The 27,045-nt window shown below is 38.7% G+C and overlaps 2 protein-coding genes across 13 annotated transcripts in view; both read right to left on the bottom strand.

Annotated features, from left to right (window-relative positions):
- Nucleotides 1-11,301, bottom strand: part of XRN1 (5'-3' exoribonuclease 1) — a 218,960-nt gene extending 207,659 nt beyond the window's left edge. For all 6 annotated transcript variants that reach the window (XR_013959985.1, XM_080657184.1, XM_080657185.1 and 3 more), the window contains exon 1: nt 10,272-11,301. Coding sequence is in view for 5 of the 6 variants with exons in the window: in XM_080657184.1 (XP_080513310.1) it covers nt 10,272-10,346 (75 nt within the window). In the remaining variant the exon portion in view is untranslated. The remainder of the gene's footprint in view (nt 1-10,271) is intronic.
- Nucleotides 11,227-27,045, bottom strand: part of ATR (ATR checkpoint kinase) — a 168,738-nt gene continuing 152,919 nt past the window's right edge. For 5 of the 7 annotated variants that reach the window (XM_080657180.1, XM_080657178.1, XM_080657179.1 and 2 more), the window contains 6 exons: nt 23,903-24,053; nt 20,994-21,150; nt 20,278-20,431; nt 18,691-18,842; nt 13,382-13,487; nt 11,227-12,360 (listed from right to left, as the gene is read on the bottom strand). In XM_080657180.1, the coding sequence (XP_080513306.1) occupies nt 12,187-12,360; nt 13,382-13,487; nt 18,691-18,842; nt 20,278-20,431; nt 20,994-21,150; nt 23,903-24,053 (894 nt within the window). In that variant the 3' untranslated portion in view covers nt 11,227-12,186. The remainder of the gene's footprint in view (nt 12,361-13,381; nt 13,488-18,690; nt 18,843-20,277; nt 20,432-20,993; nt 21,151-23,902; nt 24,054-27,045) is intronic. The other 2 variants (XR_013959982.1, XR_013959983.1) reach the window with 1 other exon arrangement.

A 27,045-nucleotide genomic window follows, 5' to 3' on the forward strand; every position in this document is an offset into this window, starting at 1 on the left:
TACCTTTGATATGCCCATTTGCATTCCTAAAAGGCAACTGTGTATTCTAGTAAAGAAAAAGAAGATGGGTGCAGAGATTCAGTGGAGCTTAGTCACTTGAACTAAGTTTACATCTGGCTTCCCCCATAACTTCCAAATTTTTATTTCTTGTCTTGTGTGTTAATTTGCACGTCAGCCCTTTCTCCAGGCCTTTGAACCCAGGCCACACAGGCCGGGGCTTCACATATAGTAGTATAGCAAATAGAGCAAAGGATAAGACAGATAAGCTCCCTATACAAGAGCAATACTTTAAAATAGAAATGCCGGCTTACATTCCCTGTAATTTGAAAATTTAGGTTTTCACAGCCAAGAAGCCATTTTTAGCAAAATGTATAGAAGACAGGTTTTAAAAGTACAGGCTCTAGCACAACAGTGCAAATGCACTTAATTAACACTGCTGAACTGTACACTTAAAAATGTGTAAAGTTGCCCTGCCAGTGTGGTTCAGTGGTTGAGCATCAACCTATGAACCAGGAGGTCATGGTTCGATTCCTGGTCGGTTCGATTACTGGGTAGGGGCACATGCCCAGGTTGCAGGCTAAGTTCCCAGTGGGAGGCATGCAGAAGGCAGCCGATCGATGACTCTCTCATCATTTATGTTTTAATCTTTTTCTCCCTCTCCCTTCCTCTCTGAAATCAATAAAAAAATATATATTTTAAAAAATGGTTAATGTGGCAAATGTTATGTGTATTTTACTACAATTTTTAAAAGTACAGTTTCTAGAGTAAACATTATCAAGAGAAAACTATATGGCTCCTAAAGGTGCCAAAATTGTTGCGGGGGTGGGGGGGAGCAGGGTACATAATGAAGTGCCACAGTACACTAACAGATAGATGGTATAGGTGTGGTATTAAATTTTCATCGCAGGGGGCAGGGAGGAGGTAAGAAAAAAAAAAGCAAGTCTAAAGAGCCACATGGAGGAGAGGCAATGATAAAAGAAAGGTTAATAAGCACTACTCTGGCCCTGGCCATGTGACACAGTAGGTTGGAACATTGTCCCTACACCAGAAAGGTTTGATTCCTGGTCAGCACACATACCTAGGTGGCTGGTTCCATCCCAGGTCAGGCGAGTAAGGGAGGCAACTGATGGATGTTTCTTTTTTTTTTTTCTTTCTCTCTCTCTCTCCCCTTCTTCCTCTCTGTCTAAAAAAAAAAATCAATAAAAACATATCCTGGGTGAGGATTTTTAAAAAAAGAAACACTACTCTGCAGCAATTCTGCTTAGTATCAAATTCAGCTCCAACACTTACTTTACTAGCTATGGTGCAAAGTACTTTGGGTAAGTAACTCAATCCTTTTGTGAATTAGTTTTCTAAGCTACAAAAGGGAGATAATTCTAACATTGCTATGATTAAATAAGTGAATGCATATAAAACACGTAAAACAGTGTTCAGCACATGGCAAGTGCTTAACCAATATTAGCTATTATAACAGCACTGAACTGGATCATAATCACAAAGATTATGCCCTAAGAGTTTATAATTGTAATTATATGTTTTGTAAGGATTAAGTTTTCATCAACTATCTATGTCCCTCATAAGAACTTAATCTCTAGTTTTTATTTTATCTATATTACTCCTTCATTAAATCAGCAAACATTAACTGAACAACTGCTATCTGCCAGACACTATGAAAGAGATGAGCCACATAAGACAGTTCATGCTCTCAGGTACAATAAAGTGAAGGAAGACAGCCAGTAAAATCGAAAGCAACAATACTGTGCACCTTTCTGCATAAAGCAAAGACTGGTAAAGTATGAAGGAGTTAAGCGCTTCCTAGAGGAGGAGACTGGAAAGGAGGAGGTAAATAACATGGAGAAGAAAAGGTCTTTCCAGGAGAAACTGCAGGAATAAAGGCACAGAGGCATGCAATACATTTATTTGGGAAATGAATTAGTTAGGTCAGTGGTCGTCAAACTCATTAGTCAACAGAGCCAAATATCAACAGTACAACGACTGAAATTTCTTTTGAGAGCCAAATTTTTTTAACTTAAACGTCTTCTAAGGCCACTTCTTCAAAATAGACTCACCCAGGCCGTGGTATTTTGTGGAAGAGCCACACTCAAGGGGCCAAAGAGCCGCATGTGGCTCGAGAGCTGCAGTTTGCTGCCATGGAGTTAGGAGAACCATAGCATAGGGATATGTGGGAAAAGGGCAGGTGACGAGAAACCAGAAATCGACCCAAGCCATTATGTTCAATTCATATTTGACAAAGGAGGCAAGAGCACACAATGGAGTCAAGATAGTTTCTTCAATAAATGGTGCTGGAAAATTTGGTCAGATACATGCAAAAAAATGAAACTAGATCACCAACTTACACCATACATAAAAACAAACTCAAAATGGCTAAAGGACTTAAATGTAAGATGGGAAACCATAAAAATCCTACAAGACTCCATAGGCAGCAAAATAGCAGACATATGTCATAGCAATATCTTTACTGACACAGCTCCTATGGCAATGGAAACTAAAGAGAAAATAAACAAATGGAACTACATCAAAATAAAAAGCTTCTGCACAGCAAAAGAAACCATCAACAAAACAACAAGAAAGCCCACTGCATGGGAGAACATATTTGCCAATGTTATCACCGATAAGGGTTTAATCTTCAACATTTACAGGGAACTCATACAACTTAACAAAAAGAAGATAAACAACCCAATAAAAACATGGGCAATGAACCTAAATAGACACTTTTCGAAAGAGGACATACAGAAGGCTGAGAGACATATGAAAACATGCTCAAAGTCACTAATCCTCCAAGAGATGCAAATCAAAGCAACAATGAGGTATCATCTCACACCTGCCAGAATGGCTATCATCAACAAACGGGACAAGTGCTGGTAAGGATGCGGAGAAAAAGGAACCCTCGTGCACTGCCAGTGGGGCAGCCACTGTGGAAGACGGTATGCACTTTCCTCAAAAAGTTAAAAATGGAACTCTCATTTGACCCAGTAATCCCACTTCTAGGACTATATCCCAAAAAACCAGAAATACCAATCAGAAAGGATATATGCACCCCTATGTTCATAGCAGCACAATTTACAATAGCTAAGATTTGGAAACCACCTAAGTGCCCATCAGCAGATGAATGGATTAAAATGTATGGCATATCTACACAATGGAATACTATGCCGCTATAAAAAAGAAAGAACTTTTACCATTTGCAACAGCATGGATGGAACTGGAGAGCATTATGCTAAGCAAAATAAGCCAGTCCGAGAAAGATAAATATCACATGATCTCACTCATATGTGGGATATAATGATCAACATAATTCGATGAACAAAAATAGATCTAGAGACAAATGGCAGGGTTGGGGGGGTTTAGAGAGCAACCAAACGACTTGTATGCATGCATATTAGCATAACCAATGGACACAGACACTGGGGCGGTGGGTGGTGGGGGCTTGCCCTGGTTAGGAACGGGTTGGGGAGGGGTTGTGAATTGGGGAAAAAGGAGACATATGTAAAACTTAAGACAATAAAAAAATCAATAAACAGTTTTAAAAAACAAAGAGGGTAAGACTCTGTTCTCTGAAATAGGAAGAGTTAAGTAAGTTCTATAGTTTGGTTACCTCACCTTCTTTCTTTTTTCTAGTATTAGCAGCCATTGATGCTTAATGCCTATTTCTATTAATTCACTTGAGGTTACAAAATGGTGATATTCTATCATTTCTTTTTTATCATTTGGAATAGTTTTATAAAGAGATCATTTTACCATTTGGTTACCCAATGGTACAAGAAAGGTAGAACAAATGCTTAATTTTTTCCCTTTATCAGTTTTCAAGATTAGAAACAGTTCCTATAATCTTTGGAAGAGAACCCCTTTTTTTGAGTACCATTATGAACTAAGAAAGAATTTAAGCATATTTGATGGATTTTAATATACTGGATTATTATTGTTGAGACTCAAAATTGTCCCACTTGGGGACACTGTAAGCCTCTTCCAGTTGTCTCTTCAAAATTTTTGCATGCCCCCAGTAGTCTTTATTAGCATCTTTGCTATATGGTATGACAAATTTCCAGGCCCACTAGAATACTTCCTGACTGACCTAGAATCTGTCATTTCTCCAACAAATCCTGATTTCTATACACTGAGTGGCCAGATTATGATCTCTGAACTCCCGGTGAATGAATCTGTGCATGGGAGGGTCCGGCCAGCCTGGCCAGGGGGAGGGGTCATGGGTGGTTGGCCGGCCTGCCTGCTGGTCAAACTCCTGGTCGAGGGGACAATTTGCATATTAGCCTTTTATTATATAGGATATACACTGAGTAGCCAGATTATTATGCGTTCAGAGATCATAATAATCTGGCCACTCAGTGTATATTACCACTGGATTGATCATTGTTTTTAGGCCTGTTCCTTGGAAAGAGCTAGGAAATTTACACATGCATGTGTGTGTCTCGTAAATTCATGTTGGTACTTCTAAATTCAAATTCAAGACTACAGAGTTTTTACTTAACATTTTCTCTATTACATCTGTAACTCCTTTTTTACAAGGAGTTACAATACCAATAATATTGGCTCTCAATGAATCAAGAGATGATAGAATTAAAATAACCTATATTAGGCATTTACCATATCACCCAAATGGATTTCAAAAAACAACATTAATATCACCACCACTATTGACTGTTGTTAATGTAAATTTTTTTTGCATAAGTTTTCCCCATTCTCCCTATACCCGTTTATTTTGTAGTTGTGCTATCTATATACTGTCAGAGCATATAGCTATACAGTAAACCCTCGTTTTTTGTGGACTTCAATTTAATGGACTTCAGATTTAATGGACAAAATTTCAGGTCCATATGTCATATGTGAAAATTAACACTGTGTTAATTTTAAAATGCTTTTAATCAAGATTTGTTTATAATTAAATTATAGGCTTTTTTGGTAATTAATCACTCTTACTTTTAACTAATTTTGGCGAATAGGCCATATGTTGGAAAAAACACTAATTTCTGTAATATAAGTAAATATTACATATCTACAACTATAGTCTACATATTTAAATCCAAGAGTCACTCCTGTAAATGTTCGGGGAATGATCAGCACATGATCACCTGAATTGCATGCGGTAATTGGTTCTGCTGTCACCTGGCCTTACTTTCTGCAGCAGTTTTAACTCTTTCCAGTTGATGCTCCCAGTACACTAAGCCATGCCCCAGCCGTGTGCATTTGTTTAGTCAAGGGGACTGGTGAATACACGCATCTACTAGACCAGTGGTCGGCAAACTGCGGCTCGCGAGCCACATGCGGCTCTTTGGCCCCTTGAGTGTGGCTCTTCCACAAAATACCACGGCCTGGGCGAGTCTATTTTGAAGAAGTGGCGTTAGAAGAAGTTTAAGTTTAAAAAATTTGTCTCTCAAAAGAAATTTCAATTGTTGTACTGGATATTTGGCTCTGTTGACTAATGAGTTTGCCGACCACTGTACTAGACCTATTAAGTATAAATTTAAAATTACAGTAGTAGACATAGAAAAATTTTCTATGAAATTAAACTTTTCATACATATTTAATGTTAATTACACAAATGTGTCAATATAAATAAAAATAGATTTATTAATTTGTCAATTTTTTAACATATGCTACGGAAACCCTACATTATATAATGGACTCAAGCCTTTAATGGACACCCTCGTGCCTGAATAGGATCATTATATTGAGGTTTTACTGTATATACTAAACTTTCTCTGTCAACTCTTGTTTTATTTTCTTTCTACAGGTAACCATATTTAATGTTCACCACTGGTCCTTCCATTGATGTCTCCCTGGTCATTTTGTCTGAAGCTCATTCTCTAGATTCCTCGAGGAAGTACCTAAAGGAACAATATTCCCTGAACCACTGTACACTGATAGCAGTTTATTAGGTAATTAGAGGCCTGGTGCATGAAATTCACCCTGACCCTTGGAAATCCAGGACCCTTGGGGGATGTCCAACTGCCAGGGATTGGGCTTAAACCCGATTCTGGACTGTTGGCTCCTAATTGCTCACCTGCCTGCCTGCCTGGTCGCCCCTAACTGCTCCCCCAGCCCCTCACTGCACCCCCTGCCAGCCAGATCGCCAACTGCCCCCTCCCTGCTGGCCTTGTCACTCCTAACTGCTCTCTCCGCTGGCGTGGTCACCCCTTATTGCCCTCCCGGCCAGCCTGGTCGCCTCCAACTGCCCCCCTCTGCCGGCCTGGTTGCCCCTAACTGCCCCCCCCCACCGACCTGGTTGCCCCCAACTGCCCCCCCCCGCCGGCACAGTCGGCCCTCACTGCCCTCCTGCCAGCCTAATCGCCCCCAACTGCCCCCCCTGCCGGCCTGGTCACCAACTGCACCCCCCACCAGTCTGGTCGCCCCTAACTGACCCCCACCGGCCTGGTTGCCTCTTACTGCCCCCCCTGCCAGCCTGGTCGCCCCCAACTGTCCCCCTCTGCCAGCCTGGTCGCCCCTAACTGCCCCCCCCTGCCAACCTGGTTGCCCCCAACTGCACCCCCTGCAGGCCTGGTCACCCCCCACGGCCTCACCACCAGCCTGGTTGCCCCACGCAGACTGCTTGTTCAGTTGTTTGGTCGTCCCTCACTAACCCCCCTGCCGACCTGGTTGTAGGCAGCCATCTTGTGAGGGTGTGGCGGTCAATTTGCATATTACCCCTTTATTATATAGGAGGATTCTCTCTGTGCAAAAGTCAGTTGAATATCATGTAACTCATTTCTTCTAGCATAAAAACTGTGATGAAAATCTAATTTTCTTTTCCTTTTAAGTCATGTGTTCTTTTCTTCTAAATACCCAAAGTTTATTTTTTCCTTTTAAAGTCAAGTAACGGGTGAGGGCATGTATGGGAGTGGGGTGGGGGGGGGGGGGCAATGGTAAGATATGTACACATATAATACCTTAATAAAAAAAACTAAAAAAATAAAATAAAAAATAAAAATAAAATAAATAAAATAAATAAAGTCAAGTAACTTTACTAGAATAGGTCTTGGTGTTGGTCATCTGAATCAATAGTCTTAGGCACCTGGTATATTCTTTCAACATGCAGTTTCAAATATATATATTTTAATTAAAAAAAAGGCATCTTTAACTATAGTTTAGTATTTATTGTTATGTTGTCTTCATTTCCTTTTTCAGAAACCCCTATTATTTGTCTTTCTTATTACTTTCTCTTGAAACTTATTTTATCTTTTAAATTTTCTTCTTTTCACCTTTTGTTTTCCTTATGGCATCATTTGCTCTTGCCTTCTTATTTGAGGCTTCATTTCTGAAATAATTTTTTCATTTATGTCTGTTTTTACCTAGGTTCTGTCACCTTATTCCAGAATTTTCATAATTGATTTATGTTGTTCTTTCATGGCTTATATAATTTTCTTTGTGCCTTTTAGTTCATTCTGAAATTGTAGGTTATTGTTTTGGTCTGTTTTGTGTGCTTGTTCTATTATAAGCATTTATTGTCTGTAGGGAATTTAGTTCTTTTCCCCTATAATAATTTTGCGTGCTATTTGACCTTGATACATTTCAGTTGTTCATTTTTATGTAAATTTAATTTTCTCGAACTTTTAGAATGAGGGGATTCTGGAAAGCTTTAACTTCACAAAGCTCCCTCTTCTCCAGTTTGGGGTTTGGTTGGTGGTTTGTTTATAAGATTTTTTTTTTTTAAATGCTCACCTGAGGATATATTTATTGATTTTAGGGAGAGAGAAAAATATTGATGTCAGAGAGAAACACTGACCAGTAGCCTCAACCTGGGATCAAACCCAAAACCTAGGAATGTGCCCTGACTTGGAATTGAACATGCAACCTTTTGGTGTACAGGACAATACTCCAACTTAGCCACAGAGGCCAGGGCTCTAAGATTTCTTGACTCTGTAACCCTCTCACTTTTATTTGGACTTTCTTCTTCTTTTATCTCTATTGTACCTTTTCTTATAAACTTACTAGAGGCCCAATGCACGAAATTCATGCAAGAGTAGGCCTTCCTTACCCCGGCTGCCGACACCGGCTTCCCTCTGGCACCCAGGATGCGGGCTTCTCTTGCAGCCCTGGCTTCATCCAGAAGGTCATCCAGTCTAATTAGCATATTATGTTTTTATTATAATAGATATTATAATAGATTATTATAATAGATATTTCACTCACTGCGGTTTCTCTTTAGGGTGAGCTCTGCCTTAGAATGGTGCCTTGGCAAGTCAGTCTTGAGAGTTGATAGGAGGTAGACTGCTCCTGCCTTTAAAGCTCCTCAGTTATAGCTACTACTGTCTAACCAACTCTCATAGTCTTTTAGTAACTATTCTGGAATTCTCCTGTTTTAGGTATATCTGATGTTGCCCCATTGCTTCCTTCTTCCGCTTGCAGAGTTGAAAATACTGATTGGGTCTAAAGAAAGGTTCTTGGTAGTTTGTTCCCATCTCCTTGTATTTGGGGGTTTATAGAGATACTCTTATTACATGATTTTATTGTAATTGTTCGAGCCACTTAAAATTTTGCTAATTACTCTTTCTATCTTTATGTAAGGATTCAGAGACCAAAAACTATGCTACTACCACCATCACCACCAACTTTCCAGAATCTACCCCTCCACCAAACCTTTTTCCAGCCTCTTCCCCCAAGATAGCTTTTCAACTATTGTGACTCATTTAGGCACTCGCTCATCTTGCAAGCACTGCAAGGTAACCCTTTTTGTTGTTAACTACCAGAATCAAACATTTTTGAAAGACATCACTTTGATGAACCAATTAAAAACTATCCTTATTGTTCATATCATAAAACTGCCTTAAAGAGATTATTTTTGTTCTTCAGTAACAAAATCCTCAGTAAGGAGAGAATCACATACTTTCACCAAACCAAATTCCATGTCAAAGAGTACCAAGTAAAAATATTACTGAACAAATTATGTATTATCAAATGAGTCTGAATAAGTCTTTTTTCACTTGAGAAAGTGAATGATGCATGGCAGATAATGTTTTCTGAATGAAGGACCAAGAAAAGCCAAAGTTAGCTGTGTCCCTTTCTGCAATGTACTAGTAACCTCTTCTATCCTCTTCTCTGGAAAGAAGTGTCTCCCTAATTCTAACTCAACCCATATTTCAAATAAATTAAAGATAAACTACCATTTTGGAATTTTTTGTAAATTTTCCTCATATACCAAATTTGACTGTAACAACAAAGAATTCTTTCTGGCCGAAACCGGTTTGGCTCAGTGGATAGAGCATCGGCCTGCGGACTGAAGGGTCCCGGGTTCGATTCCGGTCAAGGGCATGTACCTTGGTTGCGGGCACATCCCCAGTAGGGGGTGTGCAGGAGGCAGCTGATCCATGTTTCTCTCTCATCGATGTTTCTAGCTCTCTATCCCTCTCCCTTCCTCTCTGTAAAATATCAATAAAATATATATATAAAAAAAAGAATTCTTTCTGGAAGTTTAACCCTACCTTCATGCTATGGTACTTTTTAAAAAAAATTAAACTATAACTCCACAGAGAGCACGATGGTGTTCCCTGGATTAATATGCCCCACCACAAATACAATGCAGCCCACAACTAACTCAATTAGTGATACACATTTCTTCAAAACTATTTTCTGCAAAATACAAAATGGACAAGAGATCTATTAAAAGCATTACATGTGACAAACACTAACCTATCACTCAAAGCCTAGTAGTCTGACTGCTTTCTAGTCCCTTTCCACAGTTCCAATACATTGGTGTGCTAACACACACATCTAACACAGACACACACCTAACACATATACACACATCTAAAACACACACACACTCACACACACACACACGCACGCACGCGCGCGCGCGCGCGCCTCCAAACAACCCTTGCCCTTCCAAGTGTACTTTTGTTCTCTTGGAATGGGACGCTGGTTCGGCAGTGCTAGATTCAGGCGCGCGGGGGGCGGGGGGGCAAGGGGCAGGGAGGGTGGAGGCTCTCCCGGGGCGAGCAGGGTTCCGGTGGGGCGGCGCCCGCGTCGCGGGGTGTTTTCCGGGCTCGGGAGGGCCCAGGGGCTCGTTCTGGGGCTCCCGCCCGGGGGAGCTCCCGCCAATGCGGCAGTAGGACGCCCCCAGAGCCAGCCCGGGACTGAGTGGCCAGCGCGCAGGTCCCCTCGCCGTCACGACCGCCCCGAGAGCCCCTGGCTCGCCCCCTCAGCCATGGGGTCCCCACACCTCCGGTGCCCTCCTTCCCGGACCCCTAGCCGGCCGACAGCGAGCGGGCGGCAGAGAAAGCCGCGGCCCGCTCACCCACCTGATGCTCTTTCACCACTTCGCTGAGGCAGGGGTACCGCTCCGAGATCCACCGGTAAAACTTGGGGACTCCCATCTCCACTTCAACGCAATCCCACTGAGGGCCAAACCGAAACCGAACGCCCGCTGGGGCCGCCGCAGCAGCAGTCGCTCTGCTGATGACAACACACCGACCGCCCGACCATAGAGTGGCCGCCGTCAGGTAGAGCGGCCGCCCCCGAGTCCTCCGGGCGGAGCGGGGGGGCCGGTGTGGCGCCCGCTAGTGCTAGGTTTCTAGCGGTGCGTGGGCGCTTAGTCCTGAAAATGCATCTGGAGTCCAGAGGCTTCAGTCTCCTGGGATACCATACCAGTATTTCCAATTTTTTGCTGTAATCTTCATCCGAGGATTTCCTTTTTTCCCCCTTAGAGTGGAAGGGAGGGGGAGGGAGGGGAGAAAGAGAGAGAGAGAGAGAGAGAGAGAGAGAGAGAGAGAGAGAGAGAGATTGTACTCTGTCCACTGGGCAAGGGGGTGATTCAAACCTTCAAATCTGCAACCCAGGTACGTGCCCTTAACCAGTAATGGAACCCGGGACCCTTTGGTGCAAGGGCCCATGCTCTAACCACTGAGAACACCAGCCAGGGCTCATCTCAGTATTTTTCAACACAGATTTGGAAAGATCACGTGATTTGTTTGGTTCAATGAGTTCTTTTCTTTGAGGGATACACACACACACACACACACACACACACACACACACACACACCAGTTTCTTTTAAAAATGTTAACAAGTTGTTGAAAAAAAAATCCTAACTCCCTCCACCCCCCATCCAGTTTCCTCCTTAACTCTTAATATAAGGCCTTCAATTGGAAATTATGTTTACTTTTCACCTTCATACCTTTGGGCTTATCCTGTTTTCCCCAAACTCAACTCTGCAAAAAAGCAGCATTCTCTCAAGTGAATTTAAGTGCAATCATCTATTATAAAAAAGTTTTCCATTTATTTGAATGTAATAACCTCATTGCTTCATAATTCTATAAACTATTTTAAATCCTCTGCAAGAAAAAACAAATTTTAAATACATTTAAAATCTCTTGAAATTTCAAGTATTGCTGTCTTCCAAGACCACTGCATTCAGTATGGCAACATCTTTACAATTACACAATATTTATATCATTTTCATATTCATGCTTGTTTGTCTTATGTTTCTTCCATATCACACTTTTAACGACACAAAAAGAGTTTAGCTCTAGCCTGTTTGCCTCAGTGGATACTGGTCTGTGGAGTGAAGAGTCCCGGTTCCAATCGGATCAAGGGCGCACCCCCTGGGTGCTGGCTCAGTCCCCAGTATGGGGCGTGCAGGAAGCAGACAATCAATGATGCTCTCTCATCATTGATGTTTCTATCTCTCTCTCCCTCTCGCTTACTCTCTAAAATCAATAAAAAAAATATATATGTAAAAAGAAAAGTTTTAAGTGAACATAATAATGTGCTATTTTTGTTATGCTATTTTACTAGGTTGTCAGTTCCTAGAGGGCAGGGGACATAAGTTCTGTGTACAAATCTAGTAGTGTTCTGTCCACATAATTTATTCAGTTTTTATTGTTGTCCAAATGAATCCTTATGCTAGCAAGTACTTAAAAATAAAAGGTGTAAAAGGAAATAAGGCTGGCTTGCTTCTTGCAAATAAATACTTTTAGAGTATGAATATATTTGATGTTCTATTTCTGGTTATAGTAGATAGTAATAAAGCAGTTTATTTCTTAATAAAAACATATATTATTTTAAATATTGTTAACATAAAGGGAGAAATAATACCAGTTGCTTTGAGAACATAATGCAACTTATATTGTACTTTGTAATTCAATAGGTAAAAACAGAGCAATACCAAATATTTTAATTTTCGATTATTAACATATTCTTTGAAGTAATTTAATTTCACATATATGGGGTCCAACCAAGGTACATTTGGCATAGTAAGTTTTCATCAGTAGCTTCTTGTATAAGGTAATGTACATGTCCTTCAATAGATAAGGGCAGCCCTGTCACTCTGTTTCGGGTCTTGATTACACCTTGCAGTCGCTGCTCGATGTCAAGAACATGGGTCTTGGCCTAAAAGGACGAAGTTGAAAATCATAAGCGTTAAGGACTTAATGACATGAGCATGTTGATAATTTGGAATTACTACCTTTTTTGTTATTTAACAAATGTTAGTGCCATTTTATTGATCATTACCCCTTTTGTCAGAGCAAATATGAGAAAAGAAATGAAACCAGTATAATAACAAGATATTGATTTGAAGTCTTGCAAGTTGATCCAATATCAACTATTTAGACATGTTTCTGGACTATTTGAAATACCAGAGAATATTAGTAGGGAGAGAGAAAAAATTTTTTAGTGTTGATAGAAGAAATAATTTTCAATGTGTACTGTAAAACTTGACATACTCAGGAGCTGAGTGAATACGTTTGTTGCTATTATAATCCCGACTTATTAGTGCAAGTAAATTTGTTTTAACATGGTCTTTTCAACTTTGTTTCTTGTTAAACTAACAACTACTAACTACATCTGTTGTAGACTCATAAATTTAACTGTTGTATTATAACAGTACTGTTACATGTCAACAGTATGGTTAGTCAATTTACCATGTCTTAATCTTCGTACACTTCCCATTTTTAAGTGCTTAAATAAGTAGTATTTTGCAATAAAAATGCAGTGATATAATTAACCAGCTATTGGCAATTTACTTCTACTTATAGTAGAGTGTCAACTGAGTTTATATATTAAGTACTTATGTACTTACTATGATTAATGTAAAATTAGAATTAAAACATTAAAGCTGAGACCTGCTGCTCTATAAGTCCACACAATTTGTGTTCAAGTTTTTCCCACTCTATCTCATAATTATAAATTGTCTATGGTTTAAACAAGTGTGTCCTCAACTCTGCTTGTATTATACAAATGATAATAATGTTAATATTAGTAAAGGTAATAAAGAAAACTTAGGGCATTGGCATACTAGAGAACTAGATTTCAGAGTATTCAATGATCAGTCACTGATAGTATTTAGAACTAGTTCTCACTTGTAGAGATATACAATATCAGCTTACATCAAGGTATACCTTCTACTAACCTTTTCATTAACCACTTCCCCAGTTTCATTCAGTAGTGCTTTGGAATGCCCTTTCACTGGTTTACTCCATTCCACAAGAGGATCATGTAGAAAAGTCTTTAAGACACTAAAATGGAAAGAAAACATTGTAAGTAGTAATACAATATTATCTTTGTAAAAAGAAATCTTAATAAAGAAAACACTTAGGTGAAAAGTAAGTGAAGGATGAGAAACTAATGGTATACTCTTATTACAATACACATTATTCCTATTTCAGTAAAATATGTGAAATTACTGTTTTGGGATGAGAGGGAAAGGAAAGTGGAGGGAGGGAAGAACAACAGAGTAGGGTCAGAGGTGTTCTTGGAGTACAGTAAAATGGTCTGTGTGCCATCTCTAAATGCATACTGTAAACTGTTTAATGAATATTTATTGAATGAGTGAATTTTATCCTCTGTCATGTCTCCACAATGACCAGAAAGTATCTATAGCTACCATATAAACAGACCCAGCCCAGATTTTTCTATTGTGCACTAGATGTCCAATTACCTATGGGAAAAACCCACTTAGATATCTTGTAGGCATCTCAAATTCAATATTTTCAAAACAAAACTCATGATTCTTCCCCAAACTATTTCTCCTGTATTCCTCAAATCAGTAAAGAGCAACACCATTCATCCACTGTCCCTTCCCTCCTCTTCCTCTAAACACCTAATCCTACTTTGTGAATCTCTCTAGAATCTCTTGACTTAATTCCTATCTTGACTGTCACTACTTCAGCCAGTATTTGCCTGGGGTACTGCAACAGTCCTTTAACTAGTTTTCTAACCTCTAGCCCAAACTGGAACTGTAATTTTTCTACAATGCAAATCTGATTATCTCATTTTTTCTTCTTTTACTTTCTTCTTAAAACCCTCCATTGACTTCTGATTGTTTTCAGGGCAAAGTTTAAATGTGTAAACTGACCTCATGTGGACCTTTCATAATCTAGTTCTGCTCACACCACCTCCTAGGAATAAAGTACTTAAAGTCTACCTTCTAGAATACAGTATTGTATTTCTCAGGCAAGCCATGCCTTCAATACCATTGATATTTGTAGGGAGCAGCCATAGGGTTAAGCCTTGGATTGACCTGTGCAGGGCCACAAACAAGTCTCAGCTTGGAGGGCAGAGCCCTCTTAGCATAATTAAGGTTAACATTATAGCCCTCCCTAGTTCCTTCCTAGGTAGCTAATGGGCTATGGGAGGTGCAACAAGTGCTGCCAAAACAAGGTGAAACGCACAAGAATATTGTAAACATGTTGACCATTTCCCATGTTTTGCTTTGTGTGTTCTGACTCTATAAAATAAAGCCTCGGCTTGCAGGCTGGGTCTTTTCTGTGTCCTCATCCAGGCACGGGAGATCCGCCTAGCCCCAGCTGTATTCTCTTGTCTTCTTTAATCCTTTACTTCCCCTCCACAGGTTCACCCTTGGCCATGCTGGCATGGCACAGATATTTCTTTTCACTCAGAACACACTTTTCCGTGGCCAATTCTATTTACACACACTTTTTGCGTGGCCAATTCTATTTATCTTTAAGGTCTTAACTACTTCCTCTAGAAGTTATTTCCTGACTTATTTCAGACTAGTATAGGAGCTCCTAGTTGAGTGTTTCACAGGATGTTATACTTCCTATTTCAGAGAATTTGCTTTTGCCTTTGTCTAACTAACCCATGTATTCTACCAGAATGTCTGATAGACAGCTTTTATATAAAAAGGTGAATAAATGAACTTTATAAATCCTTTTTACAAACTAGTTGACCCTTGAAAAATATGGGTTTGAACTATACAGGTCTGCTTATATGAGGACTTTTTACAATAATTATGTACACTACTATAAATTTTCTCTTCCTTATGATTTTCTTAGTACATATAACATACAAAATATGTTAACTGACTATTTATGTCATCCAGTAAGGCTTCCAGTCAACAATAGGCTATTAGTAGTTAAGTTTTGGGGGAGTCAAAAGTTATATGCGGAATTTCCACTGTGCAAGGGTATTGGTGCCCCTAACTGCCATGTTGTTCAAGGGTTAACTGTATTTCCTACAGCTAACATAATATCTAATGGTGAAAGATGGACTTCTTTAGCCCTAACATCAGGAACAATACAAGAATGCAGACTTCTTTTCATGTCTATTCAACATTGATCTAGCTAGGGCAATTAGGCAAGGAAAAGAAAAGGCATTAAGGTTGTAAAGGAAGAAGTAAAACTATTTTCAGATGACATGTTGTTGTAGAGAGAAAATTTTAAGGTATCTACAAAAATAACTTAAAAGTAATAAACAAGTTCAGCAAGGTTGTAGGATATAAGATCAATATACAATTATCAGTTATATACACTAGCAATCAAAAATAAAATAAGAAAATTCCTTTTGGAATAGCATTAAAAGGAATAAGGGATTTAGAAACACATTTTTTCAAAAGTTAAATAACTTGCAAACTAAAAACTACAAAACATTGAAGAAATTAAAGATAAATAAATGGGGGGAAAATTCCACATTCATGGGTCAGGAGACTTAATATTGTTAAGATGGCAATAATCCCCAAATTGATTTATAGATTCAATGCCATTCCTATAAAATCCAGGCTGTTTTCTTGCAAAAATTGACAAAATTCATATGGAAATGCAAGGGACCCACAATAGCCAAAAAATCTTAAAAAAAAAAAAAAAAGTGTGTGTGTGTGTGTGTGTGTGTATTATTGATTTCAGAGAGGAAAGGGGAGGAAGAGAGAGCTAGAAACACCAATGATGAGAATCACTGACCAGCTGCCTCCTGCATGCCCCCACTGGGTTCAAGCCCACAACCTGGGCATGTGTCCTGACCAGGAATTGAATTCCAGATTTATAGGTCGATGATGCTCAACCACAGAGCTATGTAGGCCGAAGAGCCAAACAATCTTGAAAAATAAATAACAGCTGGACTAATCACACTTCCTGATTTCAAAACTTACTACAAAGCTACAGTGATGAAGACAGTGTGTGTTAGCATAGGTTAGAAATAAAGACAAATGGAATAAAACTGAGAATCCAGAAATAAACTCTTCTATATATGGGCAACTGATTTTCAACAAAATTGCCAAGAAAATTAAATGGAGAAAAAATAATCCTTTTAAAAAATGGTGCTGGGACAAATGGATATGCATATTCAAAAGAATAAATATGGACCCCTTCCTGATACTAGATAGAAAAAAATAACTGAAAATGATCAAGGATCTAAATATGAGAGCTAAAATTATAAAACAGAAGAAAACATAGGTATAACTCTTCATAACCTGTGATTATGCAATAGGTTCTTAGATATGACATTGAAAGCACAAATAACAATAAGAGACAAATTGGAATTTATCAAAAACTTTTACACTTCAAAGGGCATCATCAAGAAAGGAAAAAGACAACCCATATATCAGAGAAAATATTTGCAAATCATATCTCACAAGGAGCTAGTATCTATTTATGTAAAAGAAATCTTATAACTCAACAATAAAAATATAAATAATCTCATTTAAAATAGGATTTGAATAGACATTTGTCCAAAGATATATAACCGACCAAAAAACAAACAAACAAACACAGATGAAAAGATATTCATCACTGGTCACTAGGGAAATGTAAATTAAACTCACAATGAGATGTGGGGGGCTGCGTGACCAGCAGCTAGACATGGCTCTCTTGGGCAAATCCCCAAGTTGTTGCCTTTTGCAGGCTGTCAGTAGGCTGGTAACAATACTTGGTGTCAGGTGGCTCTAGCCCCAAGGCCTGGTTGGGGCTCCCCAAAATCTAGGGACTCCCCATCACACAGCCAAGCCAAGTAAAGCATGCAGGAACAAGTACCAGCTGAGCAACATCAAATGCAAGCACAAACATGGCTGAATCATGTACTTGAGCACGTTGATCTATGCCCAGATCATCCTTCACTAAAGATTCAAGGGCCACAAGCTGAGCCATTGAGCATGACACTGCAGATGGGACACTATCCTCCCCCCAACCCCCATTAAAGCATTTACCTATCTTGCCGCTGTTTTTGTGGGGAGGTTAGACAACTCAGACATGAGTGCTCCTCCAACTGTGGGGTTGGACCAGAAGGGGGAGTGGGAAGTCAGACTCCTGACAGGTCTTTTACACTCTTGAATTAGGAAGAATTTAAAACAAATGGCAACAGTCCTCAGAATAGTACAGTGAACTCTGTGTACCCATCCATATCTGACCACCAATTACCCACAACTGTCCTACCCACTCCCGTATGTGTTTTTCTTTTCCAAGCAAACCTCGAGCATCTGGTTATTTCTTCTATAAATATTTAAGAATGCATCTGTCCAAGATAAGGGCCCTTTAAAACATAATCACAAAACTGTTCACACCTAGAAAAAGTCAATAATTTAATTATTAAATGTCTAGTTAATTTAAAAAAAATCCACAATGAGATACCACTTCACACCCACTAGGACAGGTAAAATTAAAAATACATATAATCACAGGTGTTGGTAAGGGTGTGGAGAAATTAGAGGTCTTAGACATTGCTAGTGGGATTGTCAAGTATTACAGCTGCTTTGAAAAAGGTTGAAAGTTCCTCAAAACGTTAAGCTTAGAGTTAACAAATGACCCAGCAATTCTACTTCAAGGTATATCCAAAAGTATTAAATATATATCTACATAAAACTTATACCCAAAAGTTCATAGCCACACCATTCACAATAGCCAAAAAGTGGAGACAATCCAAATGTCCATTAACTCATGAATGGATAAACAAAATGTATCCATACAATGTAATATTATTTGGCAATACAAAAAAATGAAGTATTGATACATGCTACAGCATGGATAAACCTTAAAAACATTATGCTAAGTGAAAGAAAACAGACACAAAAGGCTACATGTTGTATGATCCCATTTATATATGAAGTATCCAGAATAGGCAAATCCATAGAGACAGAAAGTAGATTAGTGGTTGCCAAGGGATGGTGAGAGAGTAGAGATGGGGAATGATTGCTACTATTTCTTTTGGGGGTAATGAAAATGTTTTATAACTAGATAGCAGTGATGGTTGTTTTATATTAAGCAGTGATGGTTGCACAATTTTGTGAATATACTAAAAACCACTGTAGAATATACTTTAAAAGAGTGAATTTTATGAAATGTAAATTTTATGGTATGTAAATTACATAAAGCTTTATTTTAAAAATTCTACTTCAACCAATGCAAAGTGGCTTCTATATAAAGAAAACATACTTAGGAACCAATAATTACATTCAAACTTACTGTAAATTGTTTACAAAATATAAATGATTACCTCATTAAAGGCTCTCTCTGATCTCGCATCAGCCTCATTGTAACTTCACAAGCTCTTCGAAAAAGACCTTCTGTTCCCATAGGACCCATTCCATTAACCATATTATGAGTGAGGCGAAATGGAACAATTTCTGGAACTTCAAAGGTTTCTCCCTTAAAACAATACATTTTATTAAAAAGCAACGTTAGAATTTTAAAATCTTTATGCAAAAAATTTAGAACTTCAAGTCTAGACTCATGTAGCAAAAAGCAAACATACCGTCAAAATATTTATATTTGTAACTATGTTAGAGCTTATATCACAATTTATATGACTATGACTCTACCTTTGCTTTTTGGGGAATTTAAATGCAACCCCTTGGGTAAGATCTAGAGGATGAATGGACTCACCTTTTACTGAATTACTATGGTAAACAGCATTAAAGAGAATTTTTTATGCATTCAATATTTTATGTTATATTAACTCCCTTAATGTCCTTCTTGAATAATATAAAGTACTTACATGTATTGTCATATATTTCTTCTTTTCTTTAAAACTTTTATTTTAAAAGAATAGGGGAAAAGATATAGTCAAGCATTAGATGCTCACATCCCTCAGACAGGAAATGTAACATGGAATGTAATGTAGTCCAGTTCATTTATTTTTTGCCATTCTTTAACCAGCCTTCCCTAGGACTTTTTCATCCCTCCAGTTTCCCTAAATTCCTCTCTTGTATGATTTAACATATACCAGTGGCTTATCTCTGATTTGTTCTCAATTTGGCCTGTGACCTTTTTTGTATTCCTGGGACAGCAGAAGGCAACCAATAGAGAATGAGGATGAAGAAAAAAGTGGTCTACCTACTAGTCTGCTTTACAAAATCCTAAAATTGGAAAATTGGAGGAGGCCTTAGGGAGAGTCCAATTACTTTATTTCCAGGCCCTACTCTAGACCAACAGAATCTGAATCTCCTGGGATGTTTCCTAGGTATCTGCATTAAAAAAACAACAAAAAAAAAAAACCCCTCTTATCCCGGGTGGTGTGGCTCAATGGTTGAGTGTAGGCCCATGCACCAAGAGATCACTAGTTTGATCAGGACACATGCCCAGATTGTGGGCTTAATCCCCAGTAGGAAGCTTGCAGGAGACAGCTGATCGATGTTTCTCTCTCATTGATGTTTCTATTTCTCTCTCCCTTCCTCTCTCTCTAAAAAAATCAATGAAAAAACGTATTTAAAACAAACAAACAAAAAAACACCTCTTAGATTATTGTGATATGCTGACATGTTTGGAAACCATCATATTAAACTACTGTTTCTCTAAAAGTGAGTCTCAGTAAAATGAAATGCTCTGTCCATGTTCATATAACTAAGAACTAATTGAATTAGAACTTGAACCTATGTTTTTAGACTTAATGTCAGTGCTAGTTTTACTATATTATGCTTCTGAGTTTTCACCATCCTAAGTTGCTTTACTGAGGGTTATGGGGTATATGACACAACTGTGACTATAACTGCTACCAATGGGTATGTCTAGGAAGAACAATTGTTGAAGAAAGAAAATTAGTAGAAAACATACAATTACCTAGAGTAAAAGTCACATCATATACCTTATTGAAGAGACAGTTGAAATCCACATGTACACATTCACCAGTCAAAGAATCAAAGAGAATGTTTTCACCATGCCGGTCTCCCAGGCCCAGGATATAACCAACCATTGACATAACTGCGGTGGAACGGCAGTATGCTGATCTGCTACTGTACCTAAAGAAAATGCCTATCAAATATCCTCACGCATATCAGGTAACGTAAACTTAAAATACTTTTTTACTAGTATATCCAACCATAATAATCCTATCTAATAAAGAGGGAATATGCTAACTGACCCTCACGCTGTCACAAAGATGGCGGCAGCGAATATGCTAAATGACTGCCCTGCCCTCAAAAATGGTGGCGCCCACAGCCAATAAGGAGGGAATATGCTAATTGACTGCCCCACCCTCAAAGATAGCAGCACCCAGTCCCTTCATCCCCTTAGCCACCCAGGGCCAGCCCAAGGCACAGGCAAGCCTCGGATGGCGGCTGCCCAGCTGCTCAGGGCCACCCGAGGCTCAGGTAACCAGGGCCAGCCGAGGCTTGCGCTGCCAGCAGTGGCAGCAGCAGAGGTGTGATGGGGCGTCACCTTCCCCTGATCACCGGGTCGCCTCCCGCCCCTGAGGGCTCCCAGACTGTGAGAGGGGGCAGGCCGGGCTGAGGGACCACCCCACTCCAGTGTATGAATTTTCATGCACCGGGCCTCTAGTATATTATAATCTTGGTAACTTACCATGATGTCGGATCAGGGAATGTTCTCAGAAACCACTCATGAAAAACAGGAGGATGTCTGGGCAGGAGAAATTCTTGGAATACTTTGAGTTTTTCAGACAAAGCTGCTGCCTTTGGTAGCATACACTGGCGAAGTTCCTTCCCTGTCATATAAACTCCTGCAAGGCAGAGTGATTTCCATGAATCTTCACAAGCCAAATGAGAAAAAGGGAATTTCTTGTTGTTGTTAAAATAGGACAGGGAACCTCTACTTTTATTCAAATTGTTATTCAAGAACAGAATGGAAAACTTTCAATTATGCATAGATAAATGTATCTTCTTGTTGATTATAATTAATGTCAACTAAAACCAATGTTATGGAATCAAATAATACCAGAAGATAGTACTCAGAATAAATCCAATGTGAATAGTGCCCCTTGTAAAAATTGTAAAATTGCTGCAGCCCTCACTAAAATTATAGTGATCCCCCTATTAATCAGTATGTAGTATAGGTAGATCCACACTGAATCATTACTAAGAAACCTACTATGGTGTTCTGGAATAATTTACTCTGTGTGAAGGCTAGCCTATACGATTCACAGTATACCTGGTTCTTAAACTAATCTTGCAAAATGCAAATCATCTGGGGAAGCAGAACTTCTCCTTCTGATATATTTGTGAGCCATGTTGGATGACTGGTATGACTCTACTCTATCAAATGTCTTTTAGGCCCACCTTGGTTTGGTGCTTTTTAAAATTAATTAGTAACAGTTAATCTTCATAAAACAAGGCACAGCTAAGTTTGATGGACAAATTTGCGATTTGAGGTTCTTGGGAGTTGAATGTTGCAGAGTACAATTGTGCGTTCATAATAACGTGGAAAAAAAATATATATATATACACACACACACACACATATATATATTTCTACATTATTTCATCCTTCTTCTAAATAAAATAGTCAACAGCAAGTTCCAGAAATCAGATTCAAATATGTTTGAACTACAATTCTGCAACACACTAGCTATGTGAACTTGGATAAATTAGTTAACCTCTCTGGCACTGTTTATAAAGAAGGAATAATTAGGCTTGTTAACAATAATAAATAAAATAATGTATATAACATACTTAGAACAATATATAACTCATCAATATTATTTAATGTTCTGGGTTGAATTTTATTCTGCAAAAAATGTGTTGAAGTCCTAACCCCTGGTACCTATGCATGTGATTTGAAATTAGGGTTTTTGCCCATGTAATCAGATTAAGAAGTCATCAGGGTGGGCCCTTAATATAATATGACTGGTATCCTTACAAGAAGAGAAAACAGACATAGACTTAAAGAAAATGCTATGACGTCTGAGGCAGAGAATGGGCTGATGCACCTATAAGCATCAATAAGAAACATAGAAGGTTGATGGTGAAACCAAAGAAAAAGGTTTGGAGCAGGTTCTCCCCTAGGGCCTTCAGCAATATCATCGCCTACTCACACCTGATTTTGGACTCCTAGCCTCCAGAACTGTGAGAGAATAAGTTTCCACTGTTATAACCTGTTTGTAGTACCTTGTTACAGCAGCCCTAGAAAACTAACACTTATACTTCATTCTGACATATTTATTTATTATGTATTTGCATCACATGCATTTTAAAAAGTAGAATTTTAGACTTACAAAAATTTCATGACACCGAGTTCCCATATATTCATCCCCTAAATTTTCTTATTTTTCATTACAGTAATATAATTATATAAACCAGAAAATTAATATTGTTATACTATTATTGATTAATCTTCAGACCTTATCCAAATTTCACCAACTGTCCTACTATCACCCTTTTTCTGGGTCAGGATCCAATCCAGGATTCCATATTGCATTCAGTTGTCATGCTTCCATAATGTTGTCAGATATGGGAAATTTCTGTCTTTATCTTTCATTATATTGACACTAGAGGCCTGATGCATGAAATTCGTGCAAGGGGCTCAGCCCTCACAGCCCCGGCTGCCTCGGGCCTCACAGCCCTGGCTTCGTCCGGAAGGTCGTCCAGACAGTCGTTCTGCTGTTTGATCTAATTAGTATATTAGCTCTTTATTATATAGGATTTTTAAAAGTGTTCTGAGCAATTATATTTTTCTTTTTCCACTACAAAGTAATTACTTTTCCCTTTTGTAATTAATAAGCTATCTTTGGGGGATATACTTTGAGACTCTGTAAATAATCTGTGTCCTGTCATATTTTCCCTATCTCAGCATCAATTGAGATTCACTGCCTGCAACAATTATTATTATGGTGTTTGCTAATTGGTGATTTTCTATTTCCATCATTTATTCTACATTTATTCACTGCAATTCTAATGTAAAGAAGAACTGTTTGTACTTCCTTATTTATTCAAGTATTTGTTTACATTGGTGTGGATTTTTCTACTTATTTATTCCATGTGTTATAATTTAATACTATCATTATCTATTTTGGTGCTCATTTATGCCAGGTTTGGCCAGTAGGAGGCTCCACTTCAATTCTAATAATTTCGGTTTCATTCCAGCCTTCCCTTCCCTTTTCTTTCTCTGACAGTGAAAAACTAGCTCCCATTAGCCACAATATATTTACTTATTTGCTAAAATCTAGTATACACATAACCATTCCAGAATTGCTAACCAAAAACTCTGTGAAAAACAAATTTTCTATACAGTTTTTTTAAGCTACCACAATCCTTCTAGTATGAAAATAAAGAAGGAATTAAAACACAAGGAAGAAAGAAAGAAAAACACTTAAGTACTTCTGTATATAGGATCTCATTTGAATGGAAATTTCATCATGGCTTATACCAAAAAAATATACTATGATATATGTTAATAACAATTATACCCATATTATACATGTTAGCAGCTATTATATGCATATTATATACTTATATTGTAAAAATTAATCTTAGTACCCTTTTCTTTATATAGTTTTGTGAGAATAGGTCTCAAGCCAGCTGTGTTGTTAACCCATTCAATGATCCCACACTCATCATTCAATGGAATAACTGCATATGTTCGAATATGAAGCTCTCTTCTACGAGATTCTGCATCTTTTCTTAAGCACTATAAAAAAAAACACAAACTTAAAAATTAAAATTCTCTAAATGTTATATCAAATATATCTAAAGATTGTTCATTTCATAGCAAAAGAAGGTCAATATAAGCTTACCATGTAGTGTAGATGAATAATTTTTCAGGACAGGCAAAGAAACTGGTTAGACCAGCCGTGGGCAAACTACGGCCCGCGGGCCGGATCCGGCCCGTTTGGCTGTTCTATCCGGCCAGCGGAGCTGAAAGAGCAGAGGGTTCTCTTGCTCTCCCCTCCGCTCCTTCACCAGCAGCAGTGTTAACATGGCAACGTCGGGAAACACGGCTGCAGCTCCTTCTTCTGAGTGGGCGGATTTACATCCGCCCATTCAGTAGAAGGAACAACCTCTCAATCTTCCAGAGGCTCCTTGTAATGCCCGCGACATCACCCTGGGAATGCGTAGACACGTTATTGTGGTGATGTAGGGAGACATGCCCCTGGAGAGCACAGTATCAGAGCATTAGCTAAAAAGGAGACCAACAACACTGTTCCCACTAAAGTTGATGTTTTAAAGACCAAAAACCTTTCAACCCAGTCTACATTGCCATCTACATCTACGTCCCGGGCATAATTTGGAAGTTGTACTAAAGAAAATGTTTAATTTACTGTTTACACATTTTGTTCTTTTCTATTTGTTTTAGTTTTAAATTATTTTATTATATTTAAGTTTAATTTGAAAGGCTTTTGTACCTTTCCTTTGTTAGGCAATTTTATTTTGCCTTTGCCATCTTCAATATAAGGTATGTTATTGTGCTATGATTCCTCCATTTTTTGAAGTTTCAAATTATAATAATTAGTGTTTACATTCTTCTTATTAAAAGGTTTGAAATGAATAAAACTATTGAAATTAAAAAAAAAAAAAAAAAAGACCGTACCCTTTTATGTAATGATGTTTACTTTGAATTTATATTAGTTCACACAAACACTCCATCCATGCTTTTGTTCCAGCCCTCCGGTCCAGTTTAAGAACCCATTGTGGCCCTAGAGTCAAAAAGTTTGCCCACCCCTGGATTAGACAGTATCCCTAATCTTTCTAAATCATTAAAAATGACTTGGGTAAGTCCTTTTATAAAATTATTAACCAATGTGACAACAATATTAATATTGTGTTAAAAATATTATAGTTGTATATTTGACAATGACAAAATATTCTTTTATTTTTTTTGCTTCCAAAAATATTATTAAGTATTAAGTACTTAGGCACAGAGACTGCTGTTTAATTTTAATTATCTCAAAAATGCATAAACAAGAGTATGAGTTTTATGATATCCCCAGTTTACTGTTGCAATTTAATATTACAGCTTCATTTGAAAAATTCTCTTCTTGCATAAGAAAGCTTTTCACATCTCATCTGATTAATCCTGAAATATATTAGGTAAGGATAAAGCGTATTTTGTTTAATTCTGGAGCTGTATGAAATAAACTATACATAACTATAATTGTAACCTGTCCAATTCAAAACCACATCACTGACCAAAATCACATTTTAAACTTTAGGAATAAGTAGTCTACATAAATGTCAACAAAAAAGTATAATATTAGAATCACACGTAAAGATCAGTACATGGCCTTCTTGAATAACAAGTCAAACTCTAGTTTTTCACAATCAGGCTACTTTTCTGACCATGTTAATGTAGGAGGACAGTAATAAAATAAAATAATCAGTGACAAAGCCTATCAAGATAAATATAGAGCCCTGGCTAGGTAGATCAGTGGATTAGAGTGTCATCCAGATACACCAAGGTTGCAAGCTCAATCCCCATTCTGGGCACACAGAAGCAACCAATGAATGCATGAATAAGTAGAACAACAAACCAATGCGTCTCTCTCTCTCAAATCAATAATTTTTTAAAAAGACAAATATATAGGAGGAGAAACCAAGATGGCGGCATAGGTAAACACCTGAACTGCTGCCTCGCACAACATTTTCAAAACTACAACTAAAAGACAAAACAATATCATCCAGAACCACAGGAAGGCTGGCTGAGTGGAAATTCTACAACTAGAAGGAAAGAGAAAAGCACACTGAGACTCAGAGGAGTTGCAGAAGGCAGAGGCACGGAGGCACGCGCACAGAGAGGGCTGGCAACTGAGTACACAGCTGGCTTTCTCAAACAGGAGGGAGACAAAAGCTCCCGACTGCTCTGAACTCCAGTTCCGGGTGAGACTCTAGGGACCCAGACTCATTCGGGGAAAAACTGGACTGTCAGGAAAGAGAAAAGCACACTGAAACTCAGAGGAACTGCGGAAGGCAGCGGTACAGAGGCACGCGCGCGGAGCGGGCTGGCAAATGAGTACGCGGCTGGCTTTCTCAACCTGGAGGGAGACAAAAGCTCTCTACTGCTCTGAACTCCAGTTCTGGATGAGACTCTGGGGATCCAGTCTCATCCCAGGAGAAACTGGACTGTCTGGCAGCGGGTGAAACTAGAGGGCGGCTTTCTCTGAGGTGCTTGCAGTGATTACCACGGGACACTGAGACCTAGGGGGCCTCTTAGGGCAGGCTGACATGAAAACAAGGCTTTCTGCTCTGCCCCGAGATGCCGCCCTATCCAAGCTGAGCACAGAGGCTTTTGCAAGTCTTGTCTCATAAGGGTGTCTCCAGCACAGAAGTTCTCCCAGCGTAGACACAGCTGATCCTCACAGCCAATTGGCCTGGAGGTCAATTCCTCCCAGTGATACCAATAACAATCAAGGCTTAACTACAACAAGACTGTGCACACAGCCCACAAAGGAGTGCACCAAGGGTGTCCACCTCAGGTAACTGGGGAGGCTGAGCCACTGGGCCCTATAGAACACCTAGCACACAAAGCCACTCTATCAACACAGGGAAGCAGCCAAAATGCAGAGACAAAGAAACAGATCACAAACGAAAGAAATGGAGGAAAGCAAACGACTGGATATAGAGTTCAAAACCACGGTTATAAGGTTTTTCAAGAATTTCCTAGAAAAGGCCAATAAATTTAGCGA

This window comes from Plecotus auritus, assembly GCF_963455305.1.
Source record: "Plecotus auritus genome assembly, chromosome: 2".
In the NCBI taxonomy this organism is placed as follows: domain Eukaryota; kingdom Metazoa; phylum Chordata; class Mammalia; order Chiroptera; family Vespertilionidae; genus Plecotus; species Plecotus auritus.